This window comes from Bacillus rossius, chromosome 2 (genome assembly GCF_032445375.1).
Source record: "Bacillus rossius redtenbacheri isolate Brsri chromosome 2, Brsri_v3, whole genome shotgun sequence".
Classification (NCBI taxonomy): Eukaryota; Metazoa; Arthropoda; class Insecta; order Phasmatodea; family Bacillidae; genus Bacillus; species Bacillus rossius.
The window spans coordinates 58,060,086-58,083,061 of NC_086331.1; the positions used below are offsets into that span (position 1 = coordinate 58,060,086).

A 22,976-nucleotide genomic window follows, 5' to 3' on the forward strand; every position below is an offset into this window, starting at 1 on the left:
TCACACAAAATACAAAGGTACAGCAAACAAACCCAACTCTAAGTCATTGGAAAGCAGACAAACAATAAAACAACACAAATAAGGTATCTAATAAATACTACAGTAAAAGGAAAAAGAACAATACAAAATAAAAACATTTAAACACAAAACCAAGCAAAAATAGAAATGTGATAAATATTTTAAAAAATAACCCAAAATTAAGTAGATTAAACACATTAAATAAAAATTTTTACTAGCTATTTTGATTTTAATTTATTATTTATCTTTTCATTTTAATTAAACAACTAAGATTATTCAAAATAAATTATAATATTGTATTACAATAATGTTTTTTTTCTTCATTGGCAAATATTTTAAGAGCCAGAATCAACATTACTTCTCTGGAATTGTTAAGTGTTCCGTTAGTTGCTAAGTGGTAAAAAGTCGTATCCGTAATTGATATTTTGCTTTTCGGTTTGTTGACAGTCCCCTAATGAACTCAAATCAATAAAACATGTGGCGTGATATGTCAATAGCAAGAGTGTGAAAGTATCAAAGCAACATAATTAGCAACTAAAATACCCCTCAATGATCAAATTATCCAAGAAATCTGCCTTATATTACAACATAGATGTAAGATTCTAAAATGCAGGCAAAAAAGTTTTTTTAACTTGTCTTGAAAAATAAAAAATCAAATAAAATACCATAATCAATTAACAAACAATAACAGTCACATCCAACCAGAAGAAAAAATAAACAAGTGTTTTTTTTTTTTCACTTCAATAGTACATGATCACTCTTCAATCAAACCATGTTCTCACCGAGCTTAATTAAGGAAATATAGTTCAGGTAGAGTTTGACATAATAGGACTCTATTTATTTAAGTATCATGGCGGCACTGAAGGAGAAAAATATTGTTGTTTGTTTACCCATGTTAAAAGGCAAGCCAGTATGGTAAAAATAATTGTATAGGTCATAACTATGTGTCATACACTGTGTGTGTGTCTCAATATTTCATCATCTGTTGTATCAGAAACCTTAAAATTGCAAACTGGCTGTTAGTAATAAATTATAAAATTCGCTCTTAACTTATGGTACAAAAATACTACTTTTCCATGTAAAAATTAATAGATCATAATTGATAATGTCACTTCTATTTTCTAGTTATTTGTTAGCAGTGTACTAAACCAAGTAATTACATTGCAGAAAAATAATACTATTGCGATAGTAACTGAAATGGTCTAAAATTCACATAAGTATTTTTTTTATATATTGGTAGATATAAAAATAAAATAACAATATTCGCTTGCATTTGATCATGGTCCGAAATTCATGTAAGTTATATATAGGCCCATATATATATATATATATATATATATATATATATATATATATATATATATATATATATATATATATATATATATATATATATATATATATATATATATATATATATATATATATATATATATATATATATAGTTTGATATAAAAGGAATATAATTGGTAGATATATAAAGAAATAAGAATATTCACTCGCATTTGATCATGGTCCAAAATTCACGTAAGTTTGAATTATATATTGTTTCATATAAAAGGAATATTGTCACGGTCTGAAAATTTATTTACTTTTTTTTTTTTTAATTTATTTTACTTTTGTATCTCGTCTGGTTAACGTGTTGGTGTACGTGCGCGTTTCCAGGCTCGGCCGGTTGATTTCGACACACGGGTAGCGGAATATAGGTTGCTGCGATGGTAGTTTGCAGGCACCGCGGGCTTTTGCGAGGCTGCGTGGTTTGCTAATTCTCGTGGGTTGCTGGCCAGGGCCCGCCGAGAGGTTGCAACACGCCGTTCCAGAAAAACCTGCTGTGTAGCGTCGGTTTTGTTTTCATCTGTCATTTTTGGCTTCGTGTACTCGTTTCGAGGACTCTGTCCTGATTAGTGTTGCCATCTCGCGTCCGAGTTTGGAAACGTGGGCAGAAACAATTGAGCAGCACGAGAGGGGAAAGGGAGGGGGAAATCTCCGCGCCTGCGCAGTAGGAATTGTCTACCTCACGTGTTTTGTTTCCCTTGAGGGAGGGAGACAGCCATTTTTCTCGTGGCTAAGTTTTTCCCGGAATTCGTGTTTTTCGGGGTGACCTCGTTCGTGAGGTAAAACTCTCGTCCAGGGAGGGACAGAGGCTTTTTTCGCCTGCGGGACCTCTCTGGACGGGTGATCCACGTCGGTACGGGGCCGTATCGCTGCGACATAGTGAGGGTAAGTGATTGGCAGTGATGGATAGTGAGACGGAGCTTCAGGCTGGACGATCTTCGTCCAGCACTTAATCTTTTTGTTGAATAATGTAGTACTGTTCAGATTTTTTTTTTTTTTTTTGTGTTTCTTCTTTCTCAGGTTAAATATTTCTTAGGAAAAATAGTTTATCATGTGTGGGTAGACGATTCCTTAGCAGAGCTGCGGCGAAGGAAGAACAGCCATGTTGGTTAGAAATAAATACTTAAAACTTGTGTGACGGTCGACATCATGTTAATGTTTGGTTATTTAGTCGTTTATTTATTTGTTAACATTATTTTTGGTAATTAATAAATCTGTGTCTAAATTGTTTAATAATGTTTTCTTTCAGTTTGTGAAACTTTCCCTACACTACCTGTATAGGTAGGAGACTAGGTCTCGGGTACCTCATGCTAGTGCTCTACCATTTCTTGTTTTTCTACCCCCTTAGTCATAATCATGTTTTAGGTGGTAATTTGTCGGAGGCCCGGCTGCGCCTCGTCTCAAGTGGTGGAGGCGCCGGGTAAGTCTGATGTAGGGTTTGTGTGTTTCAAATTTTTTTTTTTTTTCAGGATGGGAAGTAGTGTGTGGCAAGCTGTGTTAAGTTACGTTTTGTATTTTTATGTAATAGTCCCATGTTGTTAATCACACTTTAAATTTAGGTACTTAATTTATTTAATTTTTTTTTTCTTCTCCCTTACAGCAGCTGGTATTAGGAGGTTCGAGTTTAATTGTCGGCATGTTTATTTTTCTAGGATGAACAAATTACGTCATTAATTACTATGTTATTAATGAAGTGCATGTTGTAATTATAATTTGTTTTATTTTAATTAAGTTAGAATGCTTTAAGTTTAAACATAAGGCATTTATTATAATCAGGCACAGAGACACATTCCTATACAGTTATTGAGTGAATTTTAAATTTTATTTAACTTGTTGACTTTAATTAATAGGCTGAATTTATTCTTGTGTGGACTGGGAACAGTTATTAAATTTTTTTTGGTGTATTTTCTCCCGTCGGTATTAAATAATAGTACGCTTTATGAATTTAGAGATGATTTAAGTTTTAAATTACATAATTTTAAGGGTTGAGGTATTTCACAGAGGTTCACCTTAAGTTTATGTGAGGACGATAAAACAGATGTTCAGGACCTAATAGGAAACTGTAGCTCTGATGATGAACCTTTAGTTACCCTACAAGATAAAATACGTTCATTAGTTAGGAAATAGTTGTGAAGAGGGTGAAAACATGGAGGCAGGAAAATTCTTTGTAGATCTTGGTCATTTTTGGGGGAAACCGTGTGAGGATGTGGAAGAGTTTTTAAAACAATTCAGGAGAGCAGCTAAGGTTAATGGATGGAATGAACAGAAATGCATTTCCTATTTACCAACCTTCCTTAGGGGACCGGCGGGACATTGGTATGATAGTTATGAGAAAACTTTAGAAAACCTTACTAAGTTTGAAGAACTTGCCACTGCTTTGAAGGCAGCTTTTACACGAGTATGACAGGTAGAATACTTGGAATTACGACTCCAGTCAAGGATACAAGGTAGGGAGGAGCCCTTCGAGGCTTTTGTTTATGATGTATTACATTTGTGTAATAGGCTTGACTCGAATATGTCTGAAGCTAACAAGATTAGGTACTTGTTAAGAGGACTACGTTCTGATATTGTTGAAAAAGTTATGTTGTTTCCGAACAATACAGTTGAACAATTACTAGGGAACCTTAGAAACATTGAGGCAGGGCTGTACTATGCCAAGAGTCATAACAGGGAACAGGAAATCAACATTAAAGCAGAACATGTTCCTAGTAGGAACATTAGGGACACGAATAACTCTAATAATGCTACACTTGAAAACACCTTGCTCGAATTTGGGAAACAACTAACACAGTTACGAGAGGACATGAAAACACTGCGTGTTCAATCAAAACCACAAGGGGGTTTTAAGTCAAGGGAAGAACATATACCGAGTGTAACCAGAAATTTTTTTTCACCAAACAATCAGTTCAGGAGTAACGCTTACAAAAACACAACACCAGGCTCGGGCCCTAGACCCTCTAATAGGCCCCAGCGGACCCCTGATGGACGACCCATCTGTTTTCACTGTAATAAACCAGGACATATGAGGAGAGAGTGCCCATCTCGATTCAGTAATCAGAAACAGGGAAACTAGACAGGTCGGGGTACATTCGGGGTGTCCACTCGTCCTGGGAAAACAATATGTCCCTTTGCAAGCGTGAGGGGGTGCTGAGCCTCACAACAAAAATTTTTGGGACAGAAATCCCTGTGTTTATTGATAGTGGTGCAGCTGTATCACTATTAGAAAATCGGTTGATGCCAACTAAATACTGGAGGACGGCAGAGCCCAGAGTATTCTCGGGAGTGTCAGGACAACTTCACCACTTGAAACACATGAGTCGATTACACTTTGGACTAGGTAGGTTTAGGTATTCTCACCCTGTGGGGCTTGTGGAGACCCCAATAAAAGGGCTTATTTTGGGGTGTGACTTTTTGAGTAAATACGGTGCTGTCATTTCATGTATTGGTGATAAAAATTTGTCTCTGACTTTGAATCATCCCGATTTGTCTCTCCCCACACGAGGTGCAGAGGTGAGAGAAGACAAAGGCTGTTATCGAGGCAATGGTAAACAAATGGGGTAAAAACAAGTAGACTCACCCCCCTCCCCTAGTAAAGGCAATCAGCAAGTGATTTCAAAGGAACAACCTAACTTAACTCAAATTCAGCCAGAGGAAATAGTGAGGGTAGGTTATGTGTCGGTGTCAGAACACTTGCGCTTAGATGCTCGAACACATCAGTTGGTACCTGTTTATTTAAAGGGAGAGGGCCTACCTGACGAAGTTTTGCTAGAACCTAAAGAGGATGTGTACAGTAGATTTTCAGTGTTAGTCCCTCGCAGTATTGTAAATCAGAAACAACACAATCACATATGGATCACGAACACCGCTCCTCATCCAGTAGTCTTGCATCCTGGGATGAAATTAGGACACTTACATGAATTTGAAGGCGTTGCCCCCTCAGTATCTGAAGTTAATAACATTTTTCAAGCTAAGGAGGAAAACCAATTTGAACTGACCCAATTGGATATCAATCCTAATTTACCCCCTGACCAAAAAGAGAGGCTAACACAACTGTTGTACAAGTACAGGGGCTGTTTTAGTTGGAATCCCTCACGAATAGGACGCACTAAAGAGGAAGTTGTCTTCCTTGACACAGGGGATAGTCCTCCTATTTCGTCGGTACCTTACCGCGTGTCTCCAGGAGAACGCGAAATCATTAATAAAATTGTACAAGAACACATAGACAACAAGATAGTTTGGCCATGTGACACCAGCTGGTGTTCCCCTGTTGTGTTAGTACGAAAAAAAGATAATGATTTCCGCATGTGTGTTGATTATCGTCGACTTAATGTAGTACATAAAGATGATAAGTACCCTCTACCTAGGATAGATGATTTTTTGAGTCACCTCACAGGAGCACGATATTTCACCCACCTCGACATGAATGCTGGATACCACCAATTGAGAGTAGCTGAAAAAGATAAGGAGAAAACTGCTTTTGTAACTTCTGATGGGACTTATTGTTTTGAAACTTTGCCCTTTGGTCTGAAAACGGCACCTTCTATTTTCCAGAGGTACATGGATAAAACTTTGGCAGGATTAAAATGGGGGTCATGTCTAGTTTATCTCGATGACATCCTTGTGGTAGGAAATTCATTTAACCAGCATTTGGCCAGACTTGAATTAGTTTTGAAACGAATGCAAGATGCAAATCTTACTTTGAAACCTTCTAAGTGCACCTTTGGGTATTTTGAAACTGAGGTTCTAGGACATGTAGTTAACAGCGAAGGTATTAAGCCCCACCCTGGAAAGATTTGTGCAGTCAGGGATTTTCCCCAACCTAAGGGTCAACGGGGAGTTAGGAATTTCTTAGGACTTGCTTCGTTTTATCGTAAATTCATTCCAAATTTTTTTCAAGTTGCGAAACCTTTGTCCTCTTTATTAAAGAAAAATGAGAAATTCATCTGGGGAGTAGAACAAGAAATAGCATTTCTAACTTTGAAAGACAAATTAACGACATCACCTGTTTTGGCCCATTTCCAGGAGAAATTACCCATTGAAGTGCACACTGATGCCAGTACAGTGGGTATTGGGGCTACCCTGTTGCAACGAGTCGATGGAAAGTCACAACCCATAGTCTATGCTAGTCATACTTTGACAGATGCAGAAACACGATACCCTATAACCCACCTGGAATGTCTAGCTTTGATTTATGCTCTTGACCAGTTTCGATCTTACATCTACCTCAAACCTTTCAAGATCGTCACCGACCACCATAGCCTGTGTTATCTTGATAGGTTAAAATTCAATACTCACAGTGCAGGGAGATTAACAAGGTGGGCCTTGAAACTCATGGAGTATGACTACACTGTTTGTTATAGTAGTGGTAAGGCCCATTGTCATGTTGATAGTCTGAGTCGTAATGCTGTGAATGAGGGAACCATAAGGGATGAAGATAAGTCCTTGGAATTACCAATATTTGCTTTGCAGGATGTTGATTTAGCCAAATTACAACAATCTGACCCTAGTCTTGTACCTTTGATCAACGAAATTAAAAACCCTTCTGGACGCAACAGTACTCTTAGCAGACAAATCAAAAATTTCTCTTTGATTGGCGATGTGTTGTACAAAAATAACCCCAACTCGGTTGGTAAAGAAAAATTGTTAGTAGTACCTGATAATCTGAAAGCTGAGGTTTTGAGTGAATGTCATGATAACCCTATCTTTGGAGGACACCTAGGCGCAGCGCGCACTATAGATAAAATCACCCGTCGGTATTATTGGACTAACATGATTAAAGAAATTCAGGCATACGTATGTAGTTGTAGGGACTGTCAAGGGAAGAACGGGGTCCCTCAAAAAAAAGCTGGGCTACTTCAACCCCTACCTGTTTGCGAGCCCTTTGAACGCATTGGAGTTGACATTCTAGGCCCTTTTACCAGGACGACGTCAGGAAATAATTATGTGTTAGTTGCAATAGACTATGGTACTAGTTGGGCTGAGACAAAAGCCACTCCTACCAGCAATGCTACAGATGTAGCTAAATTTTTATTGGAACAAATTATTTGTCATCATTCTGTACCCTCTTCTATCCTTACCGATAGAGGAAAGGTTTTCAGTTCAAAAATTGTCAAGGAGCTGTTAAGATTAATGGACATACAGTCTTTAATGACCTCTGGTTACCGCCCTAACACTAATGGTCTTTGTGAATGTTTAAATGGTACCCTAGCCATGATGATGTCTCAGTATGTATCCAGTTCACAGAAAAATTGGGATGAGTATTTACCTTTGGTAACTTTCGCCTACAATTCGTCGAAACAAGAAACCCTTAATTTTAACCCTTTTGTTTTGCTCTATGGACGAGAACCCGTCCTACCCTCAGAGATCAACCTAAGTCAACAAGTAGATGAGGACGAGAGTCTGGGGTTGCGCAGTCGTTGGGAGGATGCGCTTCGCCAAGCAGCTGAAAATTTGAAGAAACAGCAACAGGTAGACAAACGCAGGTATGATAAACGTAGACGAGTTGTAAATTACAGAATTGGGCAGGAGGTGTTGGTATTTACCCCTATTCGCAAAAAGAGTCTGTCCGAGAAGCTGTTTCATCGCTGGTTTGGACCCTATGTAGTGGAGGACAAGCTATCGGATAACCTGTATCGACTGAAGAAGAGTCGACGTGGGAAAGATGTTTTTGAGGTGATAAATGTGGAACGTATGAAACCCTTTTATTTATCCTGAGTTTCTTTTTGTGTAATTACTGGGGTCGACTCAAAATCTATCCTGATGTTAATGAAGTAAGAGTGTGTCTAGATGTTATGTTCGTTTAATTTATTTATTGCAGGTTATGTTTCAGTGTCTCGTTAATAATGTGTCTAAATTGATAACAGAGGTTCGATTATGTTTTGTTTTGTTTGATAAAAGGCTGTTGACGGTGCTCTAGCCTCTATTTTGTACCTAAAATCAGTATTTAAGAGTGTTACAGGTTGCTACAAGTAAGCCTCTCGGGCCCACGGTCAGAAGATGAACTTCTGGGTGCTGGTGGGGGCCGTGCTAGTGGGGGCGCTAGACAGTATGGCTGCCTCTTCCCCTCATCAATAGCGGGACGCGGTCGGAGTTGTGGCCGGGGCCCACTTTGAGCCGTTGACTCAGGTGACGTATACTTCTTCGGTTCCACTCAATTTCAAGGTCTCGTGGCCTACCAAACTAACAGACATACAGGAGAGTATTGTACTTTTAACTTCCTGTTCTAGAAATGGTTCTGGTGACTGGTGTAAAGTTTTCATGGAACTTAAACAGGTTATGTTTCATTCTGACATGTTAATAACTAAATTAAATGAGGCTGCTGGAGAAGATTTGGTAGATGACAAGTTATTGGTGATTCATTGGTGACTTTGTTAGGTGGTGTTGCGATATAGCAGTCACCAGCCAAGTTGACATTTTATTTTTAAATCAAAAACAGATGGCACAACATGTTGGTGTGATGGAATCGCAAATTTTAGATGACCATGTTGCCCTAGCTAATCTAAGTAATACAATATGTGTGGTTAATGAGGCAATGTCCGGTGTGTTAAAACGAGTACAGTCCAAATTTGTTAACCTTACTAATTACCTTAAAGAATTGAGAGAATCCATTACGGTTAAATTTTCTGGTATGGGGCAAGAAATTGGTCATTCTTTTCAGTTGCAGCTCTTGTTGGCGGCCCAACTACTTAAGCATTCACATACTTTAACTCGAATCGAAATCTTGGACCAATGTCGTTCTCATAAGATCCCTTCTGTGTTGGTTACCCCGGATCATTTACAAAAGCAACTACAAGTATTGGAAAAGATTTTAAATAAAGATGGATACAGGCTAGCTATTAGTGTTGCCCAAGTACAAAAGTATTTTCATTTGCCTATTTGTCGCTGTCATGTTTACCAAGAGAACTTGTATGCAAAACTTAAAATACCTATTGTTCATGTTAATTCCAATTGGAAACTATTTCAGTTTGTGGCGGTACCTTTCCGCTGGAAGAATAACACTTGCCACTTAGAGCACGAGCCCAACTTTTTAGCCATAAATAATGAGCAACTGGTGACCATTCAGGGTCGAAATTTGTTGGATTGTCGTCCCTTCGAAGACAGTTTATGTTTTGTTCCCAGATTTTCAGGTGATGCCATGGGAAGTTCTCTATGTCCTAAAGCTTTATTTCAGGGAGTGACTGCAGAAAAACTTGGTGAACTGTGTGCTTACAGATGCCATTCGGGAACCCACCTCATGATTACTCAGGCTGGCCCTGAACGTTATTTCTTAACTAACCCTTTTGGTAAACTAGAAGTACAGTGTTTAATGAATAAGAACCAAACCTTGTTTTTAACTGCTGCCGATCGACCTGGCGCTGTGGACATTGAGGTCCCTTGCGATTGTCGCTTGTACATGAATGATGAGCTTAAAATTAATGAACTTTATCCGTGTGATTTTCTTTCTAAAGCTAAATTTCATGTGATTCCAGCTGCCTGGACATCACACACCATTTTTCCTTCATTAGCAGATTGTTTGGATGAGGACTGGCCCTCTGTTATTCCGCATTTAAATTTGGTTGTTTCTCGTTCCTTTACACGGCCAGAGGAATTACATTTACTAGATCCTGTTGAAGTTGTAAACTTTTTGTTAAAACATTTGCAAAGTATTTCATTATTTGTGATTGGTGGCACTTTATTATTAATTGTTGTAAGAAATCCTTATCTAGTGGGGATTGGCACATTACCCCGTGTATCTGCTCTTAGTGAAAATGCTATGTTATCACTGGAAGTTAGTGTAACTGTGTTCATACTTGGTGTAATAATGTGTATCATTCTTTTTCTGTTATGGAAATGGTTGTCACTCAAGTGGAAATTACGAAAAACTGAGGAAATTTCACCTCCTGTACAGACTGTTGTTGCGTCTACCAGTGAAGCATTTAATTTACGTGAGAAATTTACTGAGAATTGTCAATTAAAATCTAAGTTGGTTCGTGAGTCGGGTGAGGAAATCCATGTTTATCTCACCCTGTGTGATTAATTAACAGAACTGTTGTTTATGTTGTTCGAGTTGTTCAACCCATTAAGGGCACATTGTTGTTAAACACTTTTGTGGTTATGATTAATAATGTTTTTGTAATTAACTGTTCAGTTTAGAGGTTTTCCTTTTTGTTCAAAGAATAAAAACTATAATCGTGGATGAATCTAGGGGCCCAAGTAATAATTAACCTAGGGTTAATTTTTTTTAATTTTTTTTAATTTGTTTACGCTCGACTTTGACTTAACCTGGGTAGGGATAGCTTGTTCCTGGTCTATTCCCTCCCCTGTCCAAACCTGTGTGCCCTTGTGCCTCTAAAGACAGTGTAATTTATTTTCCACAGACTCAAGTGAGGCAGAGTTATTTGCAACAAGTGTTTGCGTTTTCTTTTTCTTTCATGAAGAAGAGATAGTGCTTCGATGTACCACATCCAGAGACTTCAACGATTACGTAAGCTATGTGAAGAACTTTTCTTCGTCATGTATGTCCTCCTGACTGAGGACCATGTGTTGTGCAGCCATTGAACTTGTGTGGGAGATGGACTACTGTTTCCTCCCCTGTTGGGTGGTGGGCTGCTTATAACTCATGAGGAGTTATACTGTGGAAGCCCCCCCCCCCCCAAATTGATTTCTGTGTGTATGTGAACTCTCTGTCTTAAAAGCATGAAGAAACTGATGATCAGCATGGGGCTCGCTTTCATCGACTTGTGCCGAACGAAGAAATTAGTTACTCTCGGCCAACCAGTGACAATGCTATATTTTTTTTTCTGTTCTGTAGCTAGTAGCTGCAGAGGCGTGTTTTGAAGATCTTGGACTTCACCTAATCCTTATGGACATTTCAGGATTCCTTTCCTGATGTTTATCCTTTGTATTCCTGATCTGTATAATCCATTCCTTTTCTCTTGGAGGCCAAGCTCCCATTTTTATTTTAGCTGTGTTTGTTTACATTTTCTTGGTGTATTTATGATCATCTTTGTTGTTGTTGTTGTTGTTGGAGAATAACATGCCCCTGGACTCTTCCTTGCTTTGTCTTACTGCTCATTGGTGTGATAAAGAGGAGATGTGAGATAAAAATTGCCTGTATTACTCAGTTGTTTTTCATGTAAAGTTAAAATATTTGACAACATTGTTTGATAATACAGTGAAACCCTGATTATCCGTTTTCCAATGGACCATGAGTAAAAAACGGATAATCCAGGAAATCCTACAATGTGGGAACACACTCTAAAGTTACCAAATGCACAATGCATGTACTATTGCAAAAACTTTCAGTGAATCAGTTAGGTATTTCCATAAACTGACACCAGCAGCACACTGTATATACACTTTTCATGGGGACAAAGTAAAAAAGTGTAAAAAGCGGGAAAGTGTAAATAAAGGGAAAAGTAAGAAATACGTTAAAGTTAATTAAAATACAGTCGCATCCTGCAGCGTTCATAACAAATGCGGGCTACATTACACATACGCATTGCACCACAGTAAAAAAATTTTTAAATAAAAGGGCCGCAAATTGGACATTTACCGTCAATAGCGCGCCGTGCGCGACGTACCCGCCGGCTGGCTCTCTCTGTTGTCTGAGCTGCGCCTGCGCAGTATAACTCACTCAACGCTCCGCCCAGACTCGTGACGTTCCATCAGCAGTCAGCCAATAGATGCGAGCTTAGCGGAAAAAAATATAAGCTCCACCTCCCGTGTACCAGTTTTGTCCAGTTCTAATACCAGTTTATTGGTATACGTACCAGTTTTCTCGCTGCCGTGACGTGTTCAAGTTTACGTTCACCTTGATTTCTTGATACCAGTAATTAATTATTTACGATCCCCAGATATAAATGGTTAGTTTAAAAAATATGCGTCAACTGTACAATACTTCCGAAATTATAAAATACGTTTAAAACAGTTACCAAGACTCCGCTCATTTTATCTAGTGAGGTTTATGTCTCGTACCAGTATTTCGGCTAAGTTGTGACATAAATATAGTAACAGAACGTTTATACATTCGTGAGTTTACGTTTTTCCCGAGTACATTTTAGATTGCCTCCTGCTATAATTACTCGGACTTTTACACGCCTAGGCTTAAATTATTATATGTTTAGAAATAAAAGCAACTTTTCATTTTATAAAATATGTTTATTTTGCGATTTAAAATGTTCACTGCCGACTATAAAAGTTACGTTTTTCACAATGTTTTTAGGCCTACTATCGTTGTTACGTGATGTAAATAGTGGGATGGATTAGATTTTTGAGACGTAATTCGCGTGAAAGTATTGTATTGGATTAAATGGGAACCAAACGGGACCTGAAGAATATAGTGCAAATAACGGGAAAACGTAAATAACGGTAACGTAAATAAGGGGTTTCACTACTTCCTTAATTTTTTTAAATGAACAAAATGTGCCATCCACTGGGATGTTTGATGCCCGAACTTGCTGGAACCAAGAAAACAAAACTTTCTCAAGCTCACTGTATTTCGACTGTCTTGCCATTTTCCGTTTTTTTGAAGACTGGCCGAACTGACTTGCTTGTTTCCGAATCTCATTTCTTCTAGCGAAGATAGAATTAAGAGTCGATGGAGGAATACCATAGCGCTTTGCCAAATCAACCCGTTTTTCGCCTGGATTTTTTTCAACGGCATTTATAATTTCTAAACGCTCTTTAATGGTTTTAACCTCTTTTGTAGGCCGATACATATCAATGAACCTTTACAAATTTCACACGTGCATTAGAGTTAAATGCGTAAAGCTAATTTACCGTAAACAAAGAAAATCTCGCGCATATACGGCCGGCCACGGAAACGCTAGGATGAACAATTTCGTCTATGTTTCTCGCAGGATTTCACTGCCGCTAAATAGAAACGTGTTTACGTTGGGCTAGTATCTACAGTATATCGACCACGGTTATATTGTTGTGTCGATTATCGCACAAAGCAAGAACTATCGTGCGAGCGTTAGCTTTCATCTGTTGTTTTATCGAAGTTGGTGAACCTGTTAGCAACAGCGTCATGCTCACTTTATTTGTTTTCTTTTAGTAATGGCCGCCATATGTAAATATTGGTATTGCGTGTCGTGTAGACACGCGTAAACTGGAATATTTCTCGGGAATTTGAATGTGAAATTGGTAAAAAGCCTGTAAAGTTCAACCCGTTAAACCGGGTTAAAAAATATTCGTAAACGATGGAAACGGGGTTTTTTTAACATTGTTCTTGCGGGATTTTTTCGAGACCACGGACATTGAACAAAAACCGGGAAATTCTACAATGCGGGAACGAATAAACGAGGTTTCACTGTAATTATTATTTAATAGGGTCACTTAACAGTTTTGCTTAATGGAATAATTTAATTTATTTTTGGTTAATTGTTATCGACCTTGTATAAACAAAATGTTTTGATATGAAGTTAAATAAAAATGAAAACCCCCCCCCCCTAATTAACGTAATGTTGAAATGAACTTGAAAGTGTAGTGTATGTTCTTTGGTGAGAATCTGATACTGGTTTTGAAATGTTTGTTCAGTTTCGCTGGGGAGACATCCCCGATGACATGCTGCGAGGAAGGCGGGCTGAGGGCAGAACTGCTCTGAATGCTGGATCCTGGGTGTGAGCTGCAGATCACACTTCAAGGACTCTTCTTCCCAGCTTCAACTAGGGCTGATCTGTCCACGGTTCACGCCTCTCCTAGTTGTATGTCGTACGAGTGTGCCAGCCACCATCGATTCTTACAGGAAAGAATTGTTTCCTGGGCTATTTACTAAAATTGTATCCTACAGTAGTTTAACTTTTCCAGTTTCGAGTTTGAATTTTATTGTTGTTGTATAACCTAACCCTCGTGTGCTCTCTTGCTCGAGTAGGCATTTAACTTATAATTCTTTGCCCCTTTGTTTTATTCTTGGTTAGGAGTTTTATGGCTTGTGGGGCACAAGCCCTCGTAGACTGGGGTAATGTCATGGTCTGAAAATTTCTTTCCTTTTTTTTTAAAAATTTATTTTAATTTTGTATCTCGTCTGGTTAACATGTTGGTGTACGTGCGCGTTTCCAGGCTCGGCCGGTTGATTTCGACACACGGGTAGCGGAATATAGGTTGCTGCGATGGTAGTTTGCAGGCACCGCGGGCTTTTGCGAGGCTGCGTGGTTTGCTAATTCTCGTGGGTCGCTGGCCAGGGCCCGCCGAGAGGTTGCAACACGCCGTTCCAGAAAAACCTGCTGTGTAGCGTCGGTTTTGTTTTCATCTGTCATTTTTGGCTTCGTGTACTCGTTTCGAGGACTCTGTCCTGATTAGTGTTGCCATCTCGCGTCCGAGTTTGGAAACGTGGGCAGAAACAATTGAGCAGCACGAGAGGGGAAAGGGAGGGGGAAATCTCCGCGCCTGCGCAGTAGGAATTGTCTACCTCACGTGTTTTGTTTCCCTTGAGGGAGGGAGACAGCCATTTTTCCCGTGGCTAAGTTTTTCCCGGCATTCGTGTTTTTCGGGGTGACCTCGTTCGTGAGGTAAAACTCTCGTCCAGGGAGGGACAGAGGCTTTTTTCGCCTGCGGGACCTCTCTGGACGGGTGATCCACGTCGGTACGGGGCCGTATCGCTGCGACATAGTGAGGGTAAGTGATTGGCAGTGATGGATAGTGAGACGGAGCTTCAGGCTGGACGATCTTCGTCCAGCACTTAATCTTTTTGTTGAATAATGTAGTACTGTTCAGATTTTTTTTTTTTTTTGTGTTTCTTCTTTCTCAGGTTAAATATTTCTTAGGAAAAATAGTTTATCATGTGTGGGTAGACGATTCCTTAGCAGAGCTGCGGCGAAAGAAGAACGGCCATGTTGGTTAGAAATAAATACTTAAAACTTGTGTTACGGCCGACATCACGTTAATGTTTGGTTATTTAGTCGTTTATTTATTTGTTAACATTATTTTTGGTAATTAATAAATCTGTGTCTAAATTGTTTAATAATGTTTTCTTTCAGTTTGTGAAACTTTCCCTACACTACCTGTATAGGTGGAGACTAGGTCTCGGGTACCTCATGCTAGTGCTCTACCATTTCTTGTTTTTCTACCCCCTTAGTCATAATCATGTTTTAGGTGGTAATTTGTCGGAGGCCCGGCTGCGCCTCGTCACAATATAACAATATTCACTCGCATATGAACCTGCAATACTCATTTCAAAATCAATAGTTGGTAAGAAACCTTTTTTTTTTAGATTTAACGATCAGCTTTATCAGTACACACTTGATTTTATGTCGAGGCTTTTCGTTTTTTTGCCTGTCGAGCTTCTGTTATGTAAGGTGGGTCTTTGACTCTCATACCTCTGGGTATGCGAGCATCAGCTAGCTCGGGTAATATGCATTCCATGAAAAATTGTTTCAATTTAGGAACCATGATATCATTCCATAAGAGCTCGTCTTTTTGAATCCTATCAACTGTGATAGCACCGCCTGCATACACAACAAAGTCACAATAGTCGCGGTTGCAAATATTAAGTTGACCTTGTACTTGATAATAGTACTTATGTGTTCTGCGCAGTCTTGGTACATCTCTAACTATTTCCATACATATCTTTCGGTCAGTTGAAGAAAGTGCTTGGGCCAGATGAACATTCTTTAGTGAAAACAAACATTTAACTTCAAGTAAACCATCATTTCCTAAAAGACCAACAGGACTAGCACCAAGGAATGGATGCTTCTCATCGATAAACAAACCACACTTCTTCACATTACACCCTGTTTGAGTCACATACATATCAATAGCTTCAGTCTCGTGTACCCTCCCATACTGTATTGCAGGTGTATTGACTTCCTTCTTATAAAGAATATCCTTTACTAAGTTGTGACATGGTGTGGTTTGTCGTCGACACATTACATGACCAAATACAGATGCGGTGAGGCGATTCATACGCATTTCCCACCACTTGCTATTATTGTGCTGGCCAACAGTACTACTGACTTCAGTTATATGTTGATACGCTGACATAACCTCCATCAACAGCCAGTACTTGTGCTAAACTAACGACCCACAAATTGACACACGGGCACCACGCGACGAGCAGGTATGGGACGGGAAGCTAAGCCTAGGTGGAGGGTAGCCGAGGTCTGGCAAGCTCGCGGCGGGGAGCCGGGCTGTATACCTGCTCGCTCGGGGGCTGTCCCAGACTTCCGGCGCCAAGAGAGCAGCGGGTTGCGTCCTAGATATTTTGGAATTCCAGGCGCCAAGAAAACACGCATTCAATTGGTAGCACACATCTGAAGTACTATTACGAATACCACACTTTTTATCGTTTCTTATAAAACTGTATGGTTGTAGGTATTGCATAAATATATTGGTTTTTATTTTAAGTGAATTGTTGCCATTTTTATGTTAAAGTGAAATTGTCTGATTTTATGACCGTGCACAAATACTACCAGTCATTTTTTGAAACTTTTGAATACCATTACTTAGTTGTTCACTTATATGAGTTGCACTATACAAAAAATTGGCAAAATCTATCAAATACTTTTATAGTTTTGTACTACCAGACGTGCTACCAAACTAAACTTTGAGCTCACATAGCTCATAAACTATCAGCTTTAGAGACAATTCGTCACTCCCCAAAACTCCTTTCTATGTAAATATTATTTTCACATTACAATCAGGAATAAATATTTCATACAGCCTTAAGGGTTTTGGTGATGTTTATTTTAAACACACATAATACTGATGGTTTTGTTTTGATACCGTGACTTTTTTTGTCACCTTGGCCGTGGCTACCTAATGAGTTGGGTAGACTGTACGCTGTCTCACTGGGTGACATTTTGGTGCTGCAATGTTGAAATAAGGCATTTCAGAGGTAATTTTGTATCAAATGAAATGAGGTCATAAAAAAATTGTGCATATACCCCACTGCACGTCTGCACTGAATTGATTGAACTATTTCTCAGGTGAACATTTGACTAATGTCCTCAAGAGAATAGAACATGGCATTATTAAAATTTTCATGCTAAAGGACACAAGTATGTACATGGCACTAGAACTATTAAAAAAAATTGCTAAAAATGTTACCTAAACACTAACTTTCTTACCTATTGGCCATGTAACTGATTCCTGGCCACCAGGAGCCAATGAAGACATGGTGATTATGGAAGAACGTAGCTCAGCAATATTATGTTTCACACCAGCGAGTGACACCTATAAAATAGTTTCTTCATTCAGTCCAAAAATTATTACAAAAAAAATTAAATAAAAGACTATTAAAAATGCAAGTGGCCCCTTATCAAACTAAAATGATCAGCTCTGCACAGCAATTCAGTACACAATACTCTTAAGTCAGAAAAGGTTTTTGATTGTGAGACAAGAGTTTGCAATATAGTTTTTAAATACTAGTATGAATTCAGTATATATATTGGGATTGCATTTTCATTATTTGAAAAATAATTTCACTGTTTGGCACACAAAACAATTTGTAACCCTTCTGCCTTTAAATTGCCAATCCTTTTGTAAAGAAAATTTATGAATTCTGTGAAAACAATTCTTTTAAGCAGATCACACAATCATAATTTCTTTGTGAATTCCTTAGTCATGTACATGATAAAGCTTTTCTAATAAGAACTAAGTAGTAAATAAAATAACTTGTAAAAATAACAGACTATAAAAAATTGCAGTACCTTTGAAAAGATCCTGTCAAACTCATAAAATGTTTTAACATGTAACACAGGATACAAAGTAATTGCAGATTCAAAAACCTTCATCCTGTGAGTTAAGTTATTATAAGTAGTTAAGTAATTCCTTGGTAATATATAACTGCTGAAAGTCTGTCCCTGGAAAATAATATAGAAAACAAAAAGCAAATGTTAGCAACACAAAAATTATAAAATTTGTATCATGAGAAAAAAATCAAAAACTTGAGAAAATAGTCTAAGTTCACAAAAATATGTAGTCGATGTCGGTTGTAACCTCCCGTGCCCCTTGAGAAGCCTGATCCCAACACAGTGATTGCAAATGCACAGTCTGCTACCCTCCAACTAGAGCAGGTGTTTTATTAAATAGTGTTAGTTTTCTCAGCGAGGCACATAAAAAAATGGGTGCAGTGTCAGTTCTTAAAATTTATTGGTGATGTTTAAACAGCACTACTTATAACAAAAGCGTAGACTGAAGTTTTACACTTGTGGCATAAACAAGCACAATTATTAACCCACAAGCTAGCTGTTGTAGACTCCGTCACGAAACAAGGCTGAGTCCCCACAGGTTTTTTTTATCCCTCAGAAAAGCTGCCAACAAACAAAGCTTTAAGTCTGAAAAATTCTGATGGGATGCTCTTTGACCTCCCTACCAACCAGACACAAACTATCGGCGCCGCCAGGAGATGCCCAAATCCTGACAACATCCGAGTACTCCCACACACATGCTAATAAAACATGGACTTTGGATACCCTGGCCAGAGTTGTGATGCAAGTACACGACTCCCAGAGATCATCCACCAGCCAAACTACCAGTCTGCCGCCACAGATACCAGTTCTATCATAACGTGAATGTGCAGTGTGGCATTACACTAGACAAACATGAACAGTGTATCAAACCCAAAAAGAGTTACATGGTCTCTCACCATTATGAAGACTGTGTTGGGCTAAAACACTCGGTGTCCACTCAGATATCACACACAATGACATCCCCTTAATGTCTCATTTCACAAACATACACTCTGTTCAAGATAAGGGGTCACTTTCTTGACAGGTGTTGCAAGGAACAATTCAGAGTTCGATGGCAGAAAATTTTTAAAAAATTAACAAAATAGTTACTATTAAGTGATTAGCCAGTCTGGTGCAACACGAATCTGTCTGAATGTTCACTAAAGTAACTGAAAAAAATGACAATTTATCTTGAACAGAGTATACCCATTAACACAGCACTCTGCTCTGTTTTCCTGATGTTCCAATGATAACCAAAGCTGGCACGTTAAGTTTGCAAACAAGGAAATTGTGATTAAAGTGCAAATTTACCTAGCAAGCATATGTACAAAGTTATTAATAGGCTGACTCATGGTATTACTTATTTTAAAAAAAATGCTATTCATGGACATCAGAAAAGGCAAGCTGGTTATATCCATTTAGATGCTTTTAATACAGCTAAATGTAGAACTTTTAGTGTCACAGTCAATATAACCAAACTTTACAATAACCAATCAAAAAAATATCAAGCCATTAACCCAGAAGTACATATATTTTTAAATTGTTAAAATTATATCTGTGGGAGATGTATGACATGAATGCATAGTGATGTGTAGATCAATGTGTGATTCTTGCTAAACTACCCATGTAAACACTAACTAAAGGTAATACCTTAAATGTATGATGAATATTATAAGTGTTAAATGTGCAATCTATAGTGTTTATGTAAAATTTCATTCACATACAGGCTAAAGTGCATTATGGTTTTCTTTAGAATAGTTTATTTATAATGTTGCCACATTAACATGAATAGTTTCGAAATAGAGCAATGCTCTCTGGAACAATGTAGTATATAAATTAATTAATAAATAAAATAAAATAAATATAAATGTGCAAATTGTACACACATTGCACATTCTTTCATCTCACCTGAGATTTGAGCATCACTTACTAACAGTTATATTTTTCCCTTTGTTATATTTATAATACAATATTTAGGCTATGCTTTACATACATTTTTCATTACATCTTATGTACTATTGAAATGATTATCTGTCAAAAACACAAAATTTACCTAAATAATAATTAAAATTAAATTGGTTTGGTTTATGAGCTTAGTAAATTCAGTTAAATTATTACTTTAAGGATTAAGTCTAATTCTGAATCACGATGCAGTGTTTGAAATACATATTTATAGGAGGGACATCTGAAAATCTGTTTATTTGCAAAAAGAAATGAGGCTTTAGAGAAGTTAAGTGCATATTATTAAGACATTTCTTGAGTAAGCATTCTTTTGAAGCCCTTCACCATACATTTCATCATGCAGCAAATCTTTCCTTTCATTGTGAAATAATGAGCATACTGGTGTGCTATATGCCTTTTTACTACTTTAAATATTATACAGAAAATTATTTTTACTATAATTGGTCATTTTGACAGTCCAAAATGAATGTACATGGTATAAACCAAAAAAAAAAAGTTAAACTTGCAGTTTATAAGGGTAAAAAGGTTAATAAAGTCTATTTATTATTAGACACCTAAACCTCTCCAAGCATATTTTTAGTAAATAGTTTTCTGTAGTTCTTCACACTGCTTTTTAATCATTGCTTCTTCCTCTGTGCTCTACAGAAAGGGGGAATATTTGGACACAGGTTGTGGAAACCTGAATTTGCCACACATTTTTGTGTGTTAGCTTATGATGATTGTTTTACAGAAATTTCTGCCTGGTGGTCCCAAAAACTAAAGATAAGGTGGGCACTCAATACATTTAAATGGGTTAGCTATCATAACAAAGTGCACCACACAATTCTTTTTGTCATATACTAGTTCTTAAACAATAAATGAGCTCAGTATTTGTTTTAAACCAACCAATATCAGTCTCACTCAAAAGCATAATCTTTGCAGCATGCCGAGTATATCTGTCAGTTCACCTCCCCATGTACTGCCATTGTGATGTCAAGCGCAAAACCTGGCACACTTCAGCAGCAGGATGGTTTCAATTCCCTTCTCTCAACACATAGGCCAGTAAAATAAAGGTTTTGGTGACGAATAATTAGAGGAAAGCTGGAATATGTTTTAATCGACGAAGTTCATTCGAAGTAAGAGTATCCTAAGTTTGTCCCGATTTACGAGTGGAGCATTGGCCGCCATTTTGAAAAAACTGTAGATTTTTTTTCATTTTTTCCTGATTTTTCTCAAATTATCCGAAAACGAATTTTCCAATCAAAAAAATTGTTCCGAAATAAATGTAGCTTATTAAATTATGATTCGAAAGAGTACAAAATACATTGAAATGGGTTGTTTTGTAACTTAATTAACACTTTTTCAAAACCCCCTTTTAAAAAGTATTTTCTAAATATTTAATTTTTTAGTTTTATTACTAGCAATATATCCGAAATAGCCCATCCTAACCGAAAAAGTAATGAAATAAAAGTTGAAGAACATTTTATTATGCTTTTTACGAACACTTTGTTTTATTTAGTACACATATATTTGTATATACTTAGGCTATAAATTAATAATTTGAGCCACCATTGCAAAAAGGTTATGTTGTGGGAAATCTTTCTTTTCGAGTAGATTATTTTTGATAAGCAGATATTTATTTAGTCAAACATAACATTTACCATCTAATTTGATTTGGTAGGAAACGTAAACTTTATACAACATAGGATTAAAAACACTTTAAAAATGATCACACATGCTAAACCACTTAAGTGATATAAACTTTTCTTTTACTTCATCTGTTGTATTGAGAATAAGAAATGGTTTTGTGATTTAATAAATGTACATTAATCACTGAAAATAAGGTAATCAAAATCAATGGAAGGCTCGGTGCCGACAAAGGTAAAAAATAAAATTAATGTTTCCTAATCCGAAATAATTTTGACAATCGAAAAAGTTTTATCGTTACTAAAATTGAAGGAATAATATACATACTTATTCGTTTACACACGATGCATAAAACGCATTGAAAGTTTTAGCACTTAAAAATTATCATATATGATGAATTTATTGGATACTCGTAACATACATACTACCGAAAATATAGAAACACATGGATTAATAACAGCATTAAAATGTTTTACCAGTAACTTTTTAAATAAATACAACATAGTGATTATCAAATATAACATTATAATAAAACAAAAAGCTAGAAACTGGTTCTTTAAAATATATTCAATATAATGTACTATGGCTTTATCAGTCTCATGACAACATTATCAATAACTTGTTAATATCAATTAGCACTGTGCATTCGTGGAGAATTTAACAGTTTCTCTTTAAATAATAATGATTCAAAATAAAATATTTATAATACAGAGAATACAATAAACACATATGATAATGATTTAAAGACTGGCCAGTTAACTCGACACTGAGAATATATGACATATTATTACTTACATAACCACACATGTGATTTAAACAAAACACAAATGATATGTTTACATATTTTCAAAATAATATCACATCAGACAGGTATTCGTAATACATGGTGCCTCTAACTCTGTAGATTTACCAATCTCCCTTCTCATCTTAAATCAAATCATTCAGCAGTGCATTTATGATAATCAAGAGACATTTCATTATCATTTTTATTGTACAGTTATAACAAACAATTTTTACAAACAAAACAGTACATAAAATGTGAGCTAATAAATCACTTTTTAAGTACATAATACACACTCTTATGTTTTCTTTCTTTTAGAACAAGATAATTCAGGTGGCTGCTCTAAGATCTCATTCTCATAGTATGATAAACACTTGTCTTCTTGGAGGTCTATATGCTCTACGTTGCAGACGAAGTTTGGTTGAACAATGTCATCTACTGGGGAATTGGCGCACGATAGGCCTTTACAATTCTTGCAGATCGTTGTACATTTCAAATTACTTTTTCCGCAAGAGCAGACTCCATGACAGCCTTTGGCACACCTGCAAGACACAGTTTTGAGGAGCTCTTCGGGTGCTGCATCTCTATTTGTTGTAACAGGGAC

The 22,976-nt window shown here is 37.2% G+C and overlaps 1 protein-coding gene across 1 annotated transcript in view; it reads right to left on the minus strand.

The window, feature by feature from the left end:
* LOC134529308 (chondroitin sulfate synthase 2) overlaps positions 1-22,976 on the minus strand; it is an 83,769-nt gene that overhangs the window by 47,733 nt on the left and 13,060 nt on the right. The window contains exons 3-4 of the mRNA XM_063363222.1: positions 17,983-18,135; positions 17,401-17,506 (exon numbers count right to left, since the gene is read on the minus strand). Of these exons, the coding sequence (XP_063219292.1) occupies positions 17,401-17,506; positions 17,983-18,135 (259 nt within the window). The remainder of the gene's footprint in view (positions 1-17,400; positions 17,507-17,982; positions 18,136-22,976) is intronic.